Here is a 15,815-nt window from a genome sequence, read left to right on the forward strand (position 1 = left end):
GCACTGGAAGGGGCTCTCAGGTCTCCCTGGACATGAGCCAGTGTGTGCCCAGGTGGCCAAGAAGGCCAATGGATCCTGGCCTGGCTCAGGAACAGGGTGGCAGCAGGAGCAGGGAAATGATTCTGCCCCTGGACTCAGCGCTGGTGAGGCCACCCCTGGAGTGCTGTGTCCAGTTCTGGGCCCTCAGCTCAGGAAGGACATGGAAGGGCTGGAGCAGGTCCAGGGAAGAGCAACGAGGCTGGGGAAGGGACTGGAGCACAAGTGCTGTGAGGAGAGGCTGAGGGAGCTGGGGGGGCTCAGCCTGCAGAAGAGGAGGCTCAGGGGAGACCTCCTCACTCTCTGCAACTCCCTGCCAGGAGGGGGGACCCAGGTGGTGGTCGGGCTCTGCTCCCAGGAACCAGCAGTAGGACAAGAGGGCTGGGTCTTCAGCTGTGCCAGGGGAGGGTTAGGTTGGATATCAGGAAGAAATGATTCCAGAGAGGGTGCTCAGCCATTGGAATGGGCTGCCCAGGGAAGTGGTGGATTCTCCATCCCTGGAGGTGTTTAAGGTGAGACTGGATGTGGCATCAGTGCCATGGGCTGGGAACCACGGTGGGGTTGGATCAAGGGTTGGACTTGAGAATCACAAAATCATAGAATCAGATGGGCTGGAAAAGACTGCTGAGATCATCTTCAGGTGAACAACCCCAGCTCTCCCAGCCTGGCCCCAGAGCAGAGGGGCTTCAGCCCTTAGAGCATCTCTGTGACCTCCTCTGGACCTGTTCATGTCCATGTCTTTCTTGTGCTGAGGACCCCAGACCCAGACCCAGAACTGCAGGGAGGTCTCACAAGTGCAGAGTAGTGGCAGAAATGGTCAGGCATGATGGAGAAAGACAGAAATCAGACTATTCCAGCACAGAGCAGCACGGTGTTTGTGCTGCTCCACTGACAGAAAGGTATCTGGTTTGCCACAGGAACTCACTGGGAAGAACAGGCAGGTGCCTCACCATGGCCAGGGATGCTCTGTGCTCTCGGGTCCAGCAGCCTCCCAGCACTCCCAGAGCCCCCTGCCCCTGCTCTCCCGGCCTGCATCACACTCACAAACACTCACCAGAGTTCCAGCTTGACCCTTCTGCCATCCAACAGGATAGTAGTGGTCTTGTAGTCAATTCCTGAAAGAAAAGCAAGGAAAAGCTGAGCAAACACTGGGAAGGTCTTCAGAGACACACAGGAACCCTGCTCTGCCCACCCGGATCTGTCACCTCATGTTTACTGAAAGGGATGTTCTCTCCCCTCTGCTCTGCTGCCTCTTTGTGGAGGACAATAGAGACTTGATAGAAATAGGCTTCTGCTTCAAGGCAAAGACTGCTCTGCTGGAGCTCTATTCCTCCTCCCTGAAAATGCAGTTAACCCCATTGTTTCTTACGATTTGTCCATTGTTGGATAAAACCTGTCAGGAGAAGCTGGATGGGGCTTGGAGCAACCTGGTCTACTGGAAGGTGTCTCTGCCCATGGCAGGGGGTGGAATGAGATGGGCTTTAAGGTCCCTTCCAACCTAAACCATTCTGTGACTATGTGAGATTCAGTGTTTTGCAGCATTATCCCATATGACTGATAATTTAGACTTTTGGGGGGTGAGACACAAACTCATTTTATAAGTATCTCCGCTACCTGAGCCTGCAGTCCCAGCATCTCAAACATCCCTGCCTGCAGTCACAGGACATTTTGAGAGGTGGCTGATATAGAAAACCTGCCCAGGGAATGCTGTTTCTTCTTCTGAGCAGCCCTGGGGTGTGGATCCCAGAGGCAAGGCAGGACACACTCCCCGTAATGAAGGGCTGAGAAGGCAGCACAGACATCATCTGCTTTTCACACACAGCACCAGAACCCCCCCCAAACCACAACACCCAGCTGTGCTAGCACACAACTCATTCACACAAGGGGTGTCCAACATCTTCAGACACACAAGGAGTTTGTTAGCAGGGGGAGCCTGCCTCACAGTCAGACCGAGAAGTTTAAAACGGGCAACTCCACTTGCAAGCAACAGGTTCAAATGATGCAAAACTCAACCCTCCCCACAGCCCCAGGCACAGGGGTAGAGCCACAGCTGCGCCTCCCACCTCCTTCCCGAAATCCAGGTGCCCAGGAAAAGCAGCTTCTCTGCAGGCTCTAGTTAATAAGCTTCAAGTGAAGTTGCTTAAACAAAAGCACGAAGCACCACCACTGCACACCCACTGAAGCATCAACTAATTTACAGCCCTCTTTAATAAAGCAGAGTCGCTTCACTCTGATTAGATCAACTTTATTTTTTCCTCTTGCCAACAGATATCAGACTTTGAATCTGTATTAAAACCCGACCCGCATTTCCCTTTCCCTGCAAGGAGAACACTGCCCTGACAACCAAACAGACAAGTTTGTCAATAAAGCAAATGGATTTTTCTGAGTCATCTGCAGGAGTTCCCTGTTAGTGAAAAACAAATTAGATTTCAGCCTTCACAGGGTGCTATAAAAAGCAATAAAGATAATTATCTTAAATCCCAACTATTTCCAGAGCTTTATCACAGAAAACAGACAGTTTACATTTTATCTTCCTCCAGAGACAAGTGACTGATCTGTATTTACTTTCAGGCGGGTATAAATCTCCTTCATCCCCAGGGATGGCGAGGAGCAGTGGGAGCAAGGAGGGAGTATTCAGACATCTTTCCCCAGCAAGGAGGGAGTATCCAGACATCTTCTCCTGCCAGTTCCTGACCCAGGCTCTAATGGGCTGTTGGGAAGGGGCTAATTAAGCCCAGTGTGCTGTTTCAGAGACTCTGCCCCACGCAGAACCTCCTCCTCAGGCACAGGAGCTCCTTGCAGGCAGGGAGCCCTCGCTCAGCAGTGCAGGCACACAGATGGAGCAGCTGCAGGAAAGCACCAAGGAGGGGGAACAGAGGCAGTTCAGGGCACAGAAACCACATTTCCAAAAATGCCACTGGTGAGGTGAAACAAATCACTTGATTATGAGCCCTTAAGAGAGGCTCAGCTTGACTGGGAAGAGAAGAAAGCTCATTAATGTAAATGTCAAACACACAAATGTCTTCATTAGGCTCCACATTCACAAACTGTCCATCCTACATCCCCAACATGGGGAACATGGGTTCCCTGTCCCAAATATTCATGATTCAGTCACCAGAGAAATGCTTTAAATACTCTGTTCATCTGAAACTACATCACATACTTTAAACCAGAGTGACACCAGTCTTTGGTTGTTTCATGTATATATATATATATATATATATAAAATATCAATAATACAGCCATGACCAAAGCAGAAAACCAGTAAAAAATGCACTGGAAAACTTCCTGGGGGAAGTTTCTTTCCTCAAGATGCTCAGGGAAAAACAAACAGGCAAAGCAAAAGCCCTTCATAGTGATGTCACACACAGAGAAGGTGTGTGAGATGGGGGGAGGAAGCACGAGGTTGTCTTTGTACCTGCAGATCTCCCTTCCCAGGAGTCAGGCAGGATTGGCAGCCCAGAGCTCCTGTGGGAATTCCCAGAGCTCCCCACGATGGATGGTTCTAGCAGGGTCTCCAGGTACCTGCTGCCCCCCCCCCTTCATGCCAAGTGCAAAAGCTCAGTGAAAAAAAAGTACCAAACCTACCCCTTCCCAATTCCAGGCAGTTGGAATTCCAGCCAAGTGGTTTTGTTGCCTGGCTCAGGGCAGTCTGTGTGTTTGGGCAGAACTCTCTCCTTGGCATAGGAGCACTGGAGGTGGAGGGGGGAGGCCTTTCTGAGGATCACCCCCGTGGCACTGCTGGGACACTGCTCTGAGATGGTCACACACACCCGAGTTAAGGCAGAGCAGTATGTGGTCAATGGGGTGCAGGAAAGTGCTGTACTTTTTAACTTGCACACACCCAAACTGGCACTAGGGACTGCATTTACAAAAGGTTTTGGAGCAAACTCTGCCCACAAGCTCATTGATAGGGACCAAAATCTGTACAGCTGATGTTTTGGAGAAGATTTCAGCCTCCCTCTTCCAGAAACACTCAGAGCATCAGGACAGTTCAAAGGGACTCCCTTTTGGTATGTTATTTTTCCCAGCTGGTTAGCATCCCAGGCAGGACACAGCTCACAGCTCTCCCACAGCTCTGCAGGATGACCCTGGCTCACTGGTGCCACAAAATCCACATAATGTAGATGTTGGAATTTTTTCCCGACGTTGCCTCCCCCCCACTCCCCCATCCCCTCCCCGGGCTGCCACGGGTTTCTCCTCCCCCATCTGGGGATTTGGGACTGCTTTGTTTTCTTCTGAAAGTTTTTAATTGCACCATTTGTTGTTTATTCAGATTTTGTTAATAAAAAGCTGTTTCTTTTTCCCTTTCCACACTTCCACCTGAAGTCTCCTTATTTCTAAGTTGTAATCTTGTTAAACTAAGACAGCAGCCCAGCTCACTTTCCTAGGCCCAGCCTACAGCTCAAGCTCAGCCTTGGCTCCTCCCTCATCCCAGGGACATGGGGACAGAGGCCACAGCAGCCACTAGATGCCACCTCTGTGCAGAGGCTGAGGGCAGGGAGACAGTGCATGGCCATGGCCACACCAGGGCTGCTGCTCTGCCTCTGCACTTCAGGCAGCTCAAGGGCAGTTTTTAAAGTTTCCTTTTTGTAGTTCACAGAATCAGAGAATGCGCTGAGTTGGAATGGACCCACAAGGGTCATCAAGTCCAACCCTGGCCCTGCACAGGACCATCCCAAGAGTCACATCCTGTGCCCCAGAGGATCATCCAAACCCTCTTGGAGCTCTGGCAGCCTTGGGGCTGTGCTCACTGCCCTGGGGAGCCTGGTCAGTGCCCAACCACCCTCTGGGGGAAGAACCTTTTCCTGAGATCCAACCTGACCCTGCCCTGGCACAGCTCCAGCTGTTCCCTGGGTGCTGTCCCTGGTCCCCCAGAGCAGAGCTCAGTCCCTGCCCCTCCTCTGCCCCTGCCCAGGCAGTTGGAACTGCACTGAGGTCTCCCCTCAGTCTCCTCTTCTCCAGCTGAACACACCAAGTGCCCTCAGTGTCCTCACACAGCTTCAAATCAAGGCCCTTCCCCATCCTCATTGCCCTCCTTTGGACACTCCCTAAGAGCTTATATCTTTCTGACACTGTGGTGTTGGCAGGTTTCCCCCAGCTGAGCATCCCCTCTGCTCGCAGCCAGGCACAGACATTCCAGTTCCAGCCCTGATGCCTCAGCAGGGCCGTGCTGCTCAAACCCCACCAACCCCACGCGGTGACGAACCAGCCCTGCCCAGCCCTCGGGGAGCGGCGCCGGGGCAAAGAAACCACTCTTGTTCAAAGCTTATTTTATATCAACTGATCTCCTCCTGGACCAATATCGAGCATGATGCAACACAGTGAATGAGGCTTGGGAACAAGTCTGGGCTGTTCTCTCAGATTTAGCACTTGGGCCGACTCCTCTGCTAATTTTCCAGCCCTGCTTTAGACTCCTGCTGACGCCATCCCAGCCCTGTTCCTGGAGCAGACCTGGCACAGGGCACTGTGCAAAGGGATCTGCTGTCACCAAGTCTGATGTCAGACACCCAATTCTCCTCTGTAGAGCCGGGTTTCACACTCCCGGGCAAGGCTCCAGGGAATTCCAAACCCTTCCTTCTATTGCCAACTGGTCTAAGGAAAACCTAAGAAAGCAAAGTCATTTTCCCATGGGAATACACAGGATTTGTTATGGGAAACTGACCTCTTCCAGATTACTCATGCAGTGCACAACACACTTTGCATTGATATCACCTGGAAACCCCACACCCAACCTGAGCTTAGTTCAAGCTTTCACCCAAAAGATGACACCTGACGTGAGTAGGAAAAGTAAAACCCCTCCAAGAGAAATGACAGTTTTCTATCATTCCCTTTCCCCTTGGGAATTCATGGCTTGGAGACAGGGGTACCTCCACTCAGCCAAGCCCCTGAACTGCACCTGCACAAGCATGGGAAACACAATGGAAGAGGCAGCAGGAAAGCAGGTACCTAGATCTGGAAGTCCCACTGGAAAAGGCAGAAACACAAGGGAGAGGTGCATTTCATGCTCTCTCTTTAAACAGATTGATGTCTCAGGAAAATTGCTTTAAATAGCTCGAGTGAACAAGGCTCTGTAAATATTTACTGCTGAAACACAGTGGCCTCTGGGCTCTGTGTGGGTCTTTGTTTCAGAGAAAAGGAGACAGGTTTTATTGTTGCAGACTCCCGAGGTGCCCTAATGCCTGGGTGGGGGACCAGAAGGGTCACCTCCCCTTAAAAAGGCAGATTTGAGCAAAACCTGAGAGCAGCATGTGCCTTTCTCCTGCTTTAGCTTTCCGAGGGGATCCTCACTCAGTGCTGGGGCGAGAACGATCCCAGCTCTCGGGGTGATGCCAGAGCCAATACTGCATTTTAGGTGACTGGTCCCAATGAAGTGTCCTCTCTAATGATCCAACCACCAACAGCTCCATTGCACCTGCACAAACACCACAAAGGTATAACCAGGACTCACCCCATAACAGAGGGATGAAGGGACCCATCTCACTTTAAACCAGACATCAGCAGGTTTTCCTGAGACCTCCCTCAAAGGCTGGGCAGCAACACCCCCAGTCTGCATCCACAGTATCTCTCAGAAGAACATAATTTATTCACAAATCTAGGGCAAAAGACATTCCAGGTGATGCTCAAAAATCTCTTTCCAAAGGAAAAAAAATTTAAAAATAATAAAAATAAATCAATGTGCTCAAGTGAGACATTGATACAGTTTGAAGGCACTTGCTTTTCTTCTCAGAGACGCCCAAAGTCATTTCCACTTTGACACTTAAAGTCATTTCCAGTTTGCATGAGTCAGACTGACCAAAGATGCTTTTGCCACCTCATTTCTTACATGACTGTTTTCTGCTTGTGGGAGCTCGGAATCCACCACCTCACTCTGTTAGTCCACCCACAACAAAAACCAGTGCACATTACTTGAACTTCATTAAAAATATAATCAGTTCCCCCAGCTTACAGATGTGTGCTGTATAATGCCACCTCAGCTTTTTTCCTCCATTTTTAAAATTAAATTGGGTTTCATTTATTTATAGTTCAAAAGAAGACAACCAATCCACTGGCAAAGTGATATATAAGGTCAACAGGCAAAACTGGAGGTGTGCAGTGACGATGAGCCAAGGCCAATCCTTCATTCAACGCACTATATAAATAAGATCAATCGAGGGGACTCTGTCACACCCCTACAGAAATGCTCTGCTCCACTGGGAAGTCCCAGCACTGGTTCACTGCCTTTCCAATCCAAACCTCCCCATACTGTAGAAGAGGATAAAGTCCCCATGATGCATGTGAGGAATGTGTGAGGGAAGATAGTCTGGACCAGTCCTGCCTCCAGCAAAGGCAAACCCACCCGTGGGATTGGTTTTGCTCAAGGACTGGGTGCACTTGGTGGCTGATGCAGAGGGACAGGGAAACATGATGTGCCCCTCAAGGAGATGTGATTTTTGGGTGAGAACAGTCTATGTTCAGTTGTATGATACTGGTTGCTGAATGACACTGCCACTGTGTGCCAGAACTGCCACGGACAGTGAGGATGGACTGCTCCAGATACACCAGTCCTGAGCTCCTGATGCAGCTGGAACCAGCTGACAGCACACCAGCCCTCCTGCCCTGGGAGACATCCAGGATGGAGAGAACCCACAGCCATGGACTAAATGAACTCAACAGACACCCTGGGGGGATGGTCACTGACTATGGAAATGATACCTTATGTGTGTATATACATATATATATATATATATATATGCTTTTATGTATATACATATAGTGGGAAGGTGTAGGATCTGGGTATGACACAGATGGTATAGAATAAGGGGGGGAGAATGCCCTGGTTCTGGCCAAAAGAGTGTTAATTTTTGCAGTAGCCAGGAGGGGCATGGTCAGGACACTGAGGTTATTCTGTACCACCTCACCTCATTGCTGGGGGCAGGGAGAAGGGACTCTCTTGCTCACAAGCCACCAGGATACACTCACAGTGCCACCACAGTGCCTCACCCAGCAAGCCTGGAGATGGACTTTGACTGGTGACTGTCATTAGTACAGCTGAAGCCACCACGCCACCAGGGTCTAACTGAAAACGTTGGATTTTCTCCCAGACACCCCCAGGCTCTTCTGTTTGCCTACAGGTCATCAGCTCTGCCCAGTGCAGAAGGCCTTCCTAGAGGTTTGTGGGGTTAGTGCCACACTGACCAGTGGCTGCTGGGAAGAGGGGAGAGCACAGCGCTGGAATGAAAACACAGAGAACACACATCCAATATTTAACTTGCTGAGATTTCCCAGTGAACGGGAGTAACCAGCTGTGAAGAGCTGGTTGTGCTGCATGGCATTGGAGAGGAGAAAGGGATGGAGGGATGTGAGAGCAAAGAACTGAAAAATTAAAGACATGCCATGATTATAAAACAGGCAAACACTGTCAAGAGCATCCAGCCAACTCTGCCTTGAATTTGTAACCTGTGTTGTGACAATCCTTCCTTCTACACAGGGAAGCCACAATCACCCAGTGTGCAGCTGGTCTTAAATGAGTGTTTTCACTGCCACAGATGTAAGATAAGCACCCAGAAACACTTTAGAGTGGGTCAACAGACTGTAAATCCTTTTTAATTTGCTTTTGCAAACTGAAAACATTAAGAATGAATCTCTGGTGAAGCTTCTCAGCAGCAAGGACTCCCGGAGCTGGGGCTAAACAGAGATGGGTAAATTTGGTATAAAACCTTTATCACCAGGTCAGACAATGCTGTGGATGTCAAGAACACCACGACAACTACGAATTTTTGTGAGAACATAAACTATGCAGAAAGCCCTTTCCCCTCCCTAGCAGTCAGGCTCTCCAGGCCAGGCTCTCCAGGGTGTCGCTTCCTCTGAGACCCTCTTGCAGGGCTGGCAGAGCCTGGCTGGCTGTCACTCAAGCTCCCCCCCCAGTCCCCTGGCACACCTCTGGGGACATGTTTTTTGTCACACAAGCCAGCTGTCATCTTACTGCTGTGTCCACAAGACACAAGCTGCTGAAAAGGTCCCTCCCTCTCCCACCAAAGGGCCTGTGCCAACCTGCCAGTTGGATTAAAAGAGTTAGAACCAAACAAATAAACTGTGCAAAACCCATCACTGTGGCTGCTCCTCTGCCTGTGCCACAGACTTTGGAAGTGAAGCCCTTCTGTGCTCTGCTAAGTCCAGCCTAAAGCCATTAGTGCAGAAATTAATTTATCCCAAATGCCAGCAATATCTGAGCAGTGTCCAAAGGTGACTTGTTTACTCTACCAAGTCCCTGGGTGTCACAGATGTTACTAGACCTTTCCAAGCCATGCCTGACGTGGCTGGGGTTTAGAAGGGAAAGCCTTGCCCCTGTGTGTGCAGTCCAGGCATCACGTGGGGCTGCCCAGCTCCTTTGGAAAGCTGGAGCCACTGTGGGGGAGAGCAGCCAGGGGCCAGATGCCCCATCCCTGCTGAGCACAGAGAAAAGGCAGATGCAGCAACACCCAGCCAAGTCCCATCCTCACCAACCAGCCCAAGAGAACAGAGGGAAGAGAAGTGCTGGGAGGTCACAAAACTGAGGCCAAAAGGTGGGTGGTCACAAAAAGGAGGTCACAAAACTGAGGCCAAAAGCAAAAAGCTCCAGGTCTGCACTGGGCCATGACAGAAGGCCAGCTCCAGAATAAGAGCTTCATTCCTGCTTCCAGGCCTCGGCATGCAAAAACCTCACCCCAAAACCAAGGCAAAACCCTACAGACAACCCCACAACCAAACCAACACTCGCTCTTGGGGCTCACAGAAAGAATGTGCACAGCAGGGACACTGGCAGAGCAGCTCACAGCAGGAATTTGGACAGCAGGGACACTGGCACAGCAGCTCACAGCAGCCCTGAACAGAGACCCTCCCTGGGAGGTTATTTCAGGGTGAAATCCCCCCACCCACAGGGTGCTGCCCACAGGCAGCACTCCCAGCAGCACCTCTGCAGAGCCCAGCTTTGGGGGGATACTGGGAACATGACACAAGGTGAGGCCCAGAGGGCCAGAGCAGCTCCACAGCACATCCCTGTGACATACACACTCCTGGCTTCTCCACAGGCTCTCCCCCAGACCGAGGTGGGCACTGGCCTCCTGGGACTTGTTCTCTGGCAGAACCATGTTCCACAAGACAACAACAGTAACTACACTCCCATCACCATGTTCATATTCTCCCTCTCACTGCACCCCACATCCTGCACCTTTCCATTTAACTGCTTATGGTGGGGATGGTCATGAAATGCCAACCTACAGCAACTGGGTCCAGTAGCCAAGTTGCTGCAAGAGCAGAATATGAAGCCAGGATGCATTATGGTGTAGTTCAGAATGCCTTATTTTGGGTCTTTTTTCAAGCCTTCGCCAACCTGTGAGTAAAAGGGCAGAATTCACCTATCAGACTTGTTTGATTGTGGGTAAAAGCTGATAGGGAAAGACTTATTGCTTCATTTCCAGTCAAACGAGGCAGACGGGCATGGAAATCACAGGTAGCCAGGAGCTGTTGAGAGCACGTCCAGAGCAAACAGGTTTAACCAAATGTACTAATCCAACACCAAACCCACTCCCAGGCAGAAGGCAGCTGCTGGGGCACAGGTAAGGTGTGCACCCAGAGACACAGGTTTGAGATCCTCTGATTCTATGAGTAATTTAAAAACAGGCAGCAGCATCTGTATGTAGAAGACACCACCTGCTCCTACTGTGCACTTAGAGGAGTAGTTACTTTCTCTGTCATCTGTAAGTGATACTAAATCATTCAGAAAAAATGTGGTATGAGGGCATCAACACTAACAGATGAAAAAAGTGAATTCAAGCTATTCAAATAACTGATGAAGTCACATGACCTTAAAAAGTGTGTACAGCAGCACATTAACAGCAGCAATTTAACCAGTCAGCTCAGAGCTGGGAGCCACGGGAAAAATCCCTTCCCAATAACACATGAGCTCATCAGTTTGAGTCATGCATTCAATTACCTACTCTTTAGATAGAGAAACAACAAATTATCTTCATCAACAACAGGGGTCAGCCAAACAAAGGTGGATTCCTCCCAGGTCTGTGCTTTTACCCCCCCCCAGTATCACTCCTTGGTTTCGAGCAGGGTGAAAAGTTCAGGTAAAAGTTCCCGAACAGCACCACAGCAGAATAACCCCTGTTCCTCCCTGCAGGGCTGAAGGTCAGCAAGCACATGATGCCACCTCTGTGCTCCTGCCCTGCCTTGTAGCTGAGCCCTAGGAAAAGGACTGAGGGGTCTCAGTTGTTCCGGGGTGCGTGGGAGACCAGCACTGCTGGAGATGGGAGCCCCTGCTCCAGCCTCCATCTCCTGCCCCCAGCAGCACACACACCCCCCACCCTCACTGCTCTGCTCAGGGGGAGGCCACAAGGAGTTCCCCTTGTTCTGGTGTGCAGCAGAGGAGTGTGGCTGGCTTGAGCAGAGCAGCCCAGCCCCACGTCCCAGCACAGAGCTCTGCCAGCTCCAGGGAGCTGCCACGGCTCTTGGCAGCTCTGGGTGATACATCCACCACGCTGCCAAGCACCTCGTACTGAGACACATGTAGAAACAGAGAGAACAAACGCCTTGCAATTATCTCTAGTTACCCAAATTGGTAGGTTTTCTCCAGAAAAACATACTCCATCTTCCATTCATATCCGCCTCATTTCGACTGAGGGATTTCCATTTAGCCTGGAAGTTCTGCTCATATCAGTTTGTTCCCAGGCATCTTCATCTCCAGCTGAGGGCTCCGAGGTGGGGATCTCAGGCAAATAATTGCTTGGTTGATTTTGTAACCAGCCAAAAGCAAAACACTTATTTGGAGACCTCTAAGAAGCCCAGATTTGCAGAAGAGCTCACTTGTCCACTGCCTGCTCCCAGCCCAGCAGCGACGTGGCCCCCACACAGAGGAGCTCTGTTCTGGGCTCAGCTAAGGGTGACAAGTGCATCTGAAAACAGCACTCAAAGCCAGGAGCAAATCTGTTCCTAAAGCTCCAACAATTTCAGTGGGCACGCGGGAAGCTCCAGAAACAGTTCAAAGTCAGTCCAGAATTGGGGATGTGAAGTGGATTTGTGCTTTAGAAGAAAATCAAGAATGATTTTATGCAGAGAAGTGACAACAAACAAAAGAGTTTCTTCATGCTTTGCAGTTCAGATCTCCATAAAAACTATACAGCTGCATGCAGAAACAAAGGCAGCCTGTGAGGGAAATCAGAGGGCACCAAAACAGTCTGCATTGTTGCTGGATGACCATACAAACACCGAGATATGCTTGGAGACAAAAAACTCCCACTAACCAACACTCAAAAATACCCAAGTATTTGTACTAAATACCTTCAATATCCTGGCCCTCCAGGATGTTTCTGGACACTGTGCAGGGAAATGTTGCTCTACAACATCAAGCTTTCTTGGCATTGGCCCTGCTCCTGGCGCACGCCAGGCTCACCTGCCCACCTGCTCAGGGATGCTGCAGAGGCTCAGGATGTGCAGGATGCCTGGCTCCCCATCCACAGCCCAGCTGGCACCTCCAGGCTTGGCTGACAATGGCACAGTGTCTCCAGGCTGATGCTCTACACCCAAACAACCAGAGAAAGCTGCAGCCCTTTAGCTGGGTGTAGATGCACCATGTGCCTGCTGAGCACAGGCACTTCCAGAGCTCCATAAACACCTCTCTCTCCATGGTGAGACACCACTCACCATGAATTTCTCTGGCTCCTGAGTCTGGTCTTGCTGCACTGACCACCAGCCCCACACTGGGAAGGGACTGCTCCCTGCTGGAAGCACTGGGATGGCTGCAAACACTGCTTTCACATTTCCATGTGCTGTTTCCAGTGACAACAGATCTCCAGACTTACCGAGCATGGTTGGCGTGCTCAGTGCTCCCTCCTTGTTCCTAGAGGATGGACTGGCCCTGCTGGCACAGCACCCCTGACACACCTGGACAAACTGTGCTGCCTCACAGAGCTCTCACCTGCCTGAAATCGTGTTTTCAAAGCCCAAACTGGAGCCTCCCAAGTCCCCTCCTGACCCGCAGGACAAAGATCTCACTCCAGCTACCCTGGCAGCCTCTCTGGAGCACAGCAAAGGAAAAAGCCAGCACTTGGCATTTTGAAAATAGAAAAAAGTATTGAATTTCAGCCCTGTAATACAGATCACACCTGCAAGAGCACAAGCATGTCTGAACCTACTGAGGTATTCCACAGCAAACATATTTGCTGGCATGGTGAGCAGCACAGGGAGGGCTCTCGGCTAAGACCAACCCCTGCAGTTTCATGTGCTTGTGTTTCACGTCCTGCACAGTTTCCTGGATGGATTTTACCATCGAGTAACTCAGGTAGTTTGACAATGTAAGAAAAATAACAACTCTTGGGACAAGAGAGGATTTAAGATTAAGTGAACAATAGGCAAAATAGTGGGGTTTTTGCTGGGTTTTCTTTGTTTGCTCATTGTTTGGTTGGGTTTTTTCCATCTAGTTTGGTCTCCAGTCAGCCTCCAGAACCACAGGTAAAAGAGACTCCAGCCTGGTGCTGTTACAGCTGGTACTGAAGGAAGCAAGACAGGGTAATTCCTGTGAACAGGACTGGGGGTGAGCAGGAGCAATCATCTGCACAGAGAAGGAAGTGTCACAATAAAACCTCCAAATGGGCCAGGGAACTCAGAAGCTGGACTGGAAACAAGTTGAGTAAAAAAGAAATTTTTAAAAAACCTGCATTTTCTTTAAAATAAGATTATCCTAGAGATGCACAGAACCTTCTATTAAACTTCCAGTTAAGCAAAGCCTTTCAGTGTCCCCTTTTTGCCTGTCTCCTCCTTAACCACCGATGGTTTAAACAGCAAATATTTTGTTTGAGTTGCATGAGGATTTTTGTCCAAATTCAATGACTGATACTGCACAGCACACACAGGATATCAAGCACTTCAGGGGTTGTATTTATCAGAGAACAGGTGTCAAAGTTTTAAAATTATCTACTATGGTGTAGAATGGGGTGGTGGAAATGAGACAAAGATGAGGCAGAAAAGAGGAAGAAAATCTAAAAAGCTGTGGCTACGTAGAAATGCTCTCAGCAAAGAGAACCTCTATAGGAACAAACAATCTCTGAGGAACAATCTCTGAGCTGATGTTGCAACCTTACTATTACTACAACTTTTGCAGAAGCAAACAGACCTCTTTGATGGGGAGCCCTGAGCCATCACCCTCTGTGCCCCAGGGAATTCTCTTTCAGGTGAGTCCCATCTCACAGCAAAGCCTTTGGCAAAACAGAGCCGAAGGTTTTCACACTGGAGCTTCCTTCCTCCTCCTGTGCCTGCAATCCCACGGGAACCTGTAGGACAGAATGCTCCTGGGGTGCTCTGAGCTGAGCTGGGGCTGCCAGGGACAGCGAGGGGCAAAGGGAAAGAAAACGAGATTTTAAACTGCAACGTTATAAAAGCTCAGCTCCAAAGCTCAGCTCAGAGCAGAGCTGTTCTCAAGTGCAATGGAAAGATGCTCTGCTGTTCCGGGAGAGGGAGGAAAACATGCCAGGGAACAGCTGGAAACAAAAGCTGAAGGAGGAGGAGGAGACATTTTCCATGGGCTTTCCTATGCAGCTCATACACCAAAACAACCAAGCAAACCCCCACAGCAGGAGAGGGGGACAATGCCATTGTGGGACCTGCAGAGAGCAAAACCTGCTTGCTTTTTACAAACAAAAACCATAGAGGAACTTTTAATCCCAGTTATTAAAAGAACGTTCCACCCATTTCAGCTTTGTACTGCTCGGCTCACATCACCTTTGTGCACTCAGGGCTCAGGAACACGGTAACAGCCATAAAAGCAAAGCTTTTACAGAGGGATTAGAGGTGGTGAGAACTGCCCAGTGCAACCCAGAACTCTGCAGAGTAAGTCCCCAGCTTTATAAAACGCCAGCAAAAACACAACTCTCCTCAAAAGTTCTGCACATGCAACAGCCTACGCGGCTGTGCCTCCCTAATCCTGACTTGGGAGAGACACAAAACCTGCCAGGCACTGGGGTTGGGGGTTGGGTGTCGGTTTGATGGGGAGTTTGTTGGCTTTGGTTTGGGGTTTGTTTAAGTTTAAGCTGCAGCTGGTTGTTCCACATCAAGCAGAGCTGGAGGTTCAGCACAGTGCATTTGGAATTATTTTTACACAAAGATTCTGGAGTAAACAATGGAGAAATACGAGATGCTGGAGCTGTTTCTGAGTTTGCCTGCTCTGATGAGATCAGCTTTGCATCCCTGATGACAGGGAAGCAAACATCCCTGAAGGACACTGATGCAAGTGCTGGCTGACACCAGGAATTGCTGCAACAACCACTCTCCACTCTGCAAGTCATCCAAAGAGTTTTCCAGCAGCACAACCAGCATGGTCCAGCTGAAATGTTCCCACTGCCACTTCGGGAATGTGATGGCAGGGCTGCACTTGGAACACTCTGCCTCACTCCTCCTCACGTTAAACCTCAAACTCAAACATTATTCCAAACATTATTTCAGAGAATGCAGTCATGCCAGAACACAAACAGCAGTTTCCAATGGCGTGCAGCTGCTGAAGCAGGGGGCAGCCCAGTCAGCTTCTGTTCACCACCAACAGGGACAAGGGTGGACAGCAGGACACACTTGGTGGGACAAAGCCAGGTGAGGAAGAGGAGGGCGAGGTGCAAAGCAGCAGCAGGATCAGTGCCTCCTTCCCTGCTGATGCCAAACCCTGGCACAGTGCAGCAGCACCAGGAGGAGCACTCAGCTGCCATCTGAAGCCTGGGCTCAACACCTGCAGTCTATGCCCAGAAGGTGCCACCACATCGGTGCTGGCCCTG

The 15,815-nt window shown here is 50.1% G+C and overlaps 1 protein-coding gene across 1 annotated transcript in view; it reads right to left on the minus strand.

Moving 5' to 3' along the window:
* RAB40C (RAB40C, member RAS oncogene family) overlaps positions 1-15,815 on the minus strand; it is a 39,003-nt gene that overhangs the window by 18,016 nt on the left and 5,172 nt on the right. The window contains exon 2 of the mRNA XM_064672464.1: positions 1,091-1,151. Coding sequence (XP_064528534.1) covers positions 1,091-1,151 — 61 coding nt within the window. The remainder of the gene's footprint in view (positions 1-1,090; positions 1,152-15,815) is intronic.

Source organism: Pseudopipra pipra, chromosome 16 (genome assembly GCF_036250125.1).
Source record: "Pseudopipra pipra isolate bDixPip1 chromosome 16, bDixPip1.hap1, whole genome shotgun sequence".
Lineage (NCBI taxonomy): Eukaryota > Metazoa > Chordata > Aves > Passeriformes > Pipridae > Pseudopipra > Pseudopipra pipra.